This window comes from Scomber scombrus, chromosome 3 (genome assembly GCF_963691925.1).
Source record: "Scomber scombrus chromosome 3, fScoSco1.1, whole genome shotgun sequence".
Classification (NCBI taxonomy): Eukaryota; Metazoa; Chordata; class Actinopteri; order Scombriformes; family Scombridae; genus Scomber; species Scomber scombrus.
Genome location: NC_084972.1, coordinates 21,362,859 through 21,368,858, shown reverse-complemented (window position 1 = coordinate 21,368,858; position 6,000 = coordinate 21,362,859). Strand labels below are relative to the sequence as shown.

General features: G+C 42.2%; 1 protein-coding gene across 1 annotated transcript in view; it reads left to right on the top strand.

Annotated features, from left to right (window-relative positions):
• Positions 1-1,103: 1,103 nt before the first annotated feature.
• Positions 1,104-6,000, top strand: part of syn2b (synapsin IIb) — a 76,603-nt gene continuing 71,706 nt past the window's right edge. The window contains exon 1 of the mRNA XM_062416426.1: positions 1,104-1,558. Coding sequence (XP_062272410.1) covers positions 1,104-1,558 — 455 coding nt within the window. The remainder of the gene's footprint in view (positions 1,559-6,000) is intronic.

Sequence of the window (6,000 nt, the reverse complement as noted above, 5' to 3'; positions counted from 1 at the left end):
CCATCCACTGGAGGGAATTATTTGACTGATTAAATCGGTCAAGAGCAGGAGAGATGGATGAATCGCTGTCCTCCTCTTCTGCTTCCTTGATTTCCCTCCTGTCCTGTTCACTACAGCGGTTTCAATTACATATGAGCCCTGCCCTCCATTATGCTACATGCTCTTAACAAAATATTGACCAAGCACATTCTCAGAGGGGGGGATTAATGTGCTAGAAAATGTATCACGCACTCAAACAAATGAGCCCACAGTCGAGGGGGAATAGGAAGGCGAAGGGATCACTGGAAGGTGGGTTGGGAAGAAGGCAGAAAGATGGATGGAAAGATGGATGGAAAGATGGTGGGAGAAGGAGGTGGGGCCTGCAGAGTAGGGTAGATGGTGTTCCCATCTGTGAACTCCACCTTATGCATGCTTGCAGGAAATCCCTTCCACTGGTTGCACACGGCACGCAGCGCTATGAGGCTGCAGCACGACATTCACACGTAGCCTATGATGTAGGAGGAGGAGGATGACAGGAGAGAGGAGGAGGCAAGGGCGGGGGGGAGGGGGAGTCAGTCAGTGAGCGTGCAGAGAAAGAAGGGTAAAGAGAGCGTGAGCGAGAGAACGGTGAGATAAGCAGCATCTCTTGAGCGCATTCAGCTTGCAGCAATTCAGAAGGCGGGCAGGCAGAGTTGAGGGGGGAAAACACCACCACCTCACTGAAGGGGGCAACACCACACCTCTCTCTCTAAAATACACACACTCACACGTCACACACACGCATTTGCAAGGAGGCGTGAAGCTGAGGAGGAGCATCACATACAAGCGTGCCGTTTTGCTGGCTTTGCCGCGCTTTGGAGAGCTGTCTATTGAAGACTGGACCAGAGCTGTATCCATCGCTTCATCCATCCTTCCTTCCTCCAACACAGAAGCAGCTCTCTGTCATCCATCCTTCAATCATTTGGACTGATTTTCTCTCTGTCATTCCTCTAACCTCTGATCAGTGTGTTTCTCTCCCTGCCTCGTGTCTCTGCTCTCACTCCATCCAGAAAGTGAAATCAAGAGGCACCTCTTAGAGAGCGACCGACCGATCGACTGCAAGACCGACCTTTTCCACCGCAATCATGAACTTCCTCCGACGCCGTCTCTCTGACAGCAGCTTCATGTCTAACCTGCCCAACGGCTACATGTCAGACCTCCAGAGGCCTGACCCACCTGCTCCTCCTCCCCCCACCGCCTCCTCCCCTTCCCAACAAGGTGCACCACCTGGCTCGGAGCCTGCCCCTGCCCTATCCCCCACGAAAACTCCAGCACCGTCCCAGGCGCCAGCCAGCTCCCCCACACCTCAGGAGCGGCGTCCGTCCCAGGTGACTCAACAACAGTCTCAACAGGCCCAGTCCTCCTCCTCTAGTGGATCTTCTGGCTTCTTCAGCTCCTTCAGCTCCATCAGCTCCATTACCAATGTGGTCAAACAGACGGCTGCCTCTGCTGCTGGGTTTGTGGAGCAGTCAGCACCCTCTCCATCACTCTCCAAGAAGTTCAAGATCCTGCTGGTCATTGATGAGCCTCAGCATGAGTGGTAAGTGACTGTAATGATGGGTTGAGTATTGTCCAATTGTCGGACTGATGGGAAGTTGACGTAGCCGGTCATTGTGTTGAGCGTTGTTGCTGAATGAAATTGGAATGCTTAGTGATCCTTAAGAAACAGACTCATTGTGTCCGATAAAGCTAATTTAACTGTGGGTACATTGACTTAATGCTGACTGACCCTGATCTGAAATAAGACGTTGATTCATTTGTGCAGTCCTCGATGAGATTAAAGTAATTAGGTGGTTCACATGTTCCAATACAGTAGCTACACAAATAGAATCACGATTAATTTTCATCTTATGGGAATTGTGAAATGAATTCTCACATCTTTTTTTTGTCTTATTTAGTTCGTCTTTATTTGTGCTCTATGTCTTTGTATTAAACAGTTTTCTTTTCTCTGACTGAAGCTACGCCCAAAATAGAAACAGCTCAATTAATCTGAACAGACAAGACAGCTTCTCTCTGGGGTCCAGAATCACACATCCCACCATCCAGCACTGTCACCTGCCTGTGTGTTTGTGTGTGTTTGAGTGTTTATGGCCGCATGTGTGAGTGTGTTTATGGTAATACATATGTGTGTGTGTGCGTCAAAGCGAGTGTCAAAGCTAGGAGTAAATGTTTCATCCCTTGACAGCACAAGTTGGCTAACAGGATATTATCCTTATGCTATCAAATCGTACATCATCCACTGTCATACAAGAGCATGTAGCTCTGAATAAAACATCATCAAGTGAAATGTGACCTCTCAGCTCTGTAATAGCATTGCTATCCCACTCTGCTGCTTTCTGTTTCTGCAAATCACATTTTCAGGCTATAAAGGTTTTGTGTGTGGATGCTGATGATGGATTTTACAGCCGTTCATTGCTGTCATTATGTGGGTGTAGATTTATCTTGTCAGGCTTGTATTGGACGTCTGTGTGGCAGCCACATAAGACACTTGTGACCTTTTCAATTTAATGGACATTTTTGTAGAGTTGTTGTATGGCATTAATGTTTAACACACTGCATCAAACTGGGAGTTTTTACGCTTGCTAACAAAAAATATGTAATGCAGTGAAAAGCACCAGAACAAGCAAGTAAGTGGACCTTGACTTTTGCTGTTGAGTGAACTGACAAACTAAACCTGGTGCTCAGAATCATAAAACATTTGAACTCCTACAGTTCATGACAACTTGAGAGTAAACTCCATCAGCTGATACAGGCCAGATGATAATGTTGAAAGCTCCAGAACAAGCAAATCAGTGGACCTTGAGTTTTGATTGTTTTGTTAGCTCATCCCTGGTTTGTGGATGTTGGTTGTATTAATATATCTTTGAGATGCAGACTCTCCTTAAAATACTGTACATCTTTATATTTTCATAGATGAGTTGGAAACATTTATTTCAGCTCCTAGTTTATTAAATCTTTGATATATGAAGATATCCAAAGGCGCTTTAGTGCCCAGACAGAATGTGAAAATCACTTTTCTGGGATGTTGTCATTGTTGATGTCTGAAACAGCAAGTGTCTGTAAAATCTGAAGGTACTTCCACTGTTGCCAACTTTGGCACAAATAATATTGGCTTTGAAAGGGTATTGCACTGTATTTCAATGCCAAAAGATGACCTGTAGAATTATATAGCTGTTTTGAACTGGTGCCATATACCATTGATTTAGTAATGCCTGCGTCACAGACACTGGAGCTTGAAGATGATCTGACAGATTTCCACCAGTGACTGCAGTGGATATTATTTCAAACACAATCAGCACTGGATTATCTCTCCAAGTGTGTGTATGTGGGTATGGATACATGCAGCAGTATAGAGACAATTGAGCTTCCACTACACTGTACAGACCGAATGGGAATATGCACTAGCAGCTCCACATTATGGTAATCCTGTGTCTCTTGCTGTGAGTGTTTTGGAGGCTTATGATTGGATGGCTGCCACCCATGATGTGGTGATGTCTGAATGTGAGACATTACAGCCTACATTCAGAAAAGAGACCGCTGGATGCAATTCAGCTTTTACAAATTCTGTAATGACCATACATCAAAATCAGAATATATCTTCATTTTTCTGTCATAGATGGTCAAGGCAACTGGTTTTGTTTCCGGTTTGCAACCTTTGCTTCTTCTACTGTTTTTATTACAGTCATGCGTAACGTAACCTGTAACGTCAACTTCTGACTAGTGTATTTACTCCAAACCAGTTGATGGAAATGCTCCTAATTCGCTTTTCTTTCCTTTTTTTTGCTTTTCTGTAATGTTTCAAAACTTCACTTAAAAATCACTTGATATTACATGGAAACAAGGTCAACATCTTTTGACATTTTAAGTGAATTGTAACCATGATTACCAATGTGGTTTTATTCACATGATGATATGAATAGTCTACATTTGTGACGCCTTTATAGTACATACATAGCAATGAATATTGAATGCGGTTTGTGATGACTGCTAATTCCTATTACGATAACTAAAGACTATAACATATTATGTATAAGTGTAGTCAGTCCTTTATTGAATTTAGCAAAATCTCTACCACATATTTGCCCTGGTCTCAACAGGAAAAGTTCTTCATCCTGAAATACAAATTATTTGCAGAGTAAGAGCAACATCAATGATATTTAGTCCTGAAAAGTAATATCATGTAATATTTAAGGAATGTGATGCAACAAATTTACAACTTCACTTCAGCATTATGTCAAGGTGTCCTCCTATTTTGTTGGTAAACAATCTTTCATCCAGAGAGCTCGACATAAATATTAATGGTAATCCTTCAGGGAAGGCGTTTGCAGAGAGAGCTTCCCTTAAAGCATGTGGGCCAGAGAGACATTCAGCTAAATGTTATTGATTTTCCACTCAGCAAAGTGCGAGACTTTAGGCCCTCTGTACCATTACTTGGGAAACAGAACATTATACTGGAAATACATTATTCACATCAAAGGTATATTATAAAAAATCTAAGTAATAAATATGGAAAGGCATTATTTATCTGGTAGAGTTACATTTTACTGATATTACTGATATCTGCACACAAAAATAAATAGTTTCTTGATGGATAACTTAAGCCTAAAGCCAGACTTACACTAAGTGATCCTCTTCATCATCTTTCCTTCATTTCATTTTAAGTGAAATCCCAGAGCTCTGGTGCAAAATGAGCCCACAAGATTTTCTGAAGATGAAAATGCGATCAGTTGAAGGAGAAAGTTATAATTAGCCTCATGTTACATTACATTTAATGAATTTGGCCCTTTTGTCCAAAGCAGCCTACAATAAGTGTCAGTTTCTGGGATGTGAAAGTCTTGGTCTTTAGTTTATAAATGAAAAAAAAGATAAACCTCTCAGTTTGGAAAGCACATTTAGTATAAGAATCTACTAGACACAAGGCCCATTTTACACCCACGCCAATAAATGATGAAAAAGTTTGATGAACAGATTGATAGAATGGCTAAAATGAACGAGCATTGCTATTAGTACTGGTCATTTCCATCTGTCAATTACATTTGACTGAGATTAAATATTCTAATAACATCCAGAATGGATGACGGTAATCATCAGCAAATTAGGCTTTTATTATCTCTTCCTCTGTCTGTCTTCTTTTAGTTATCTGTACCATTATTCTTCTTTTAATAAATTAAGCCTCTATTCCCTAATTTCAGCTTTTTTCATCTTGAAAATGACAAAAACCATCATTAAATCCATATTTCGTGCATTGCAAAGGAGAAACTAGACTGTTACGTGCTATGACGCTTGCATTTCTTTCTAACTACTGGCTGGATGTTAAGCAACCGCAGGCATTATGAGTCTCTGCATTTGACAGCACATTCTCCAAGCTCCTGAATATCAACTGTGCTACAAAGAGACACCACAATGGGACTCCAACAATAAAGCTGCGAGATGAAAGAGTGAGTGTATTTGCAGGAGGTTCAGAATGAGAGTATGTGTGTGTGTGTGTAGCCTACATATAGCCCTTATGTAACGGACCAAGCCCATTGGGATGGAAGAGGGAAGAGACAGTGTCCTCCACGGCTTTTCAAGGTGACATCAGCACAAAGGGGCTGATTAGGATGAGGAGACGGAGAAGCTCTGGGAATCTCCCATCATCACTTTCTCTGGATGTCAGTGTGGTGCTCTTTTCTGTTTATCTCTCCTTCTCCCTGTGTGTTTTTCTCTCTTTTTTCTCACTGCCTCTCTTTTATCATGACGGCCCACTGTGTGTGGCTCCAGAGAAAGTGCTCTGGGTTCATGATGTGATGAAGTAATGAGAAGAGACGTGGTGATTCAGCAGTTTCAGCCCAAAGGCCACATCTGCTCTCTTTCCTTTGCTCATTCTATATCTGTCTGCATCTTTCTCCCTCCCTCTTTTGCTCTTCCTGTCTTTATCTCTCTATTTTCTCTGTTGAATATGTACTCTGCACTTTCTGCTTGAGCACCAGTGAGTGTATTCAC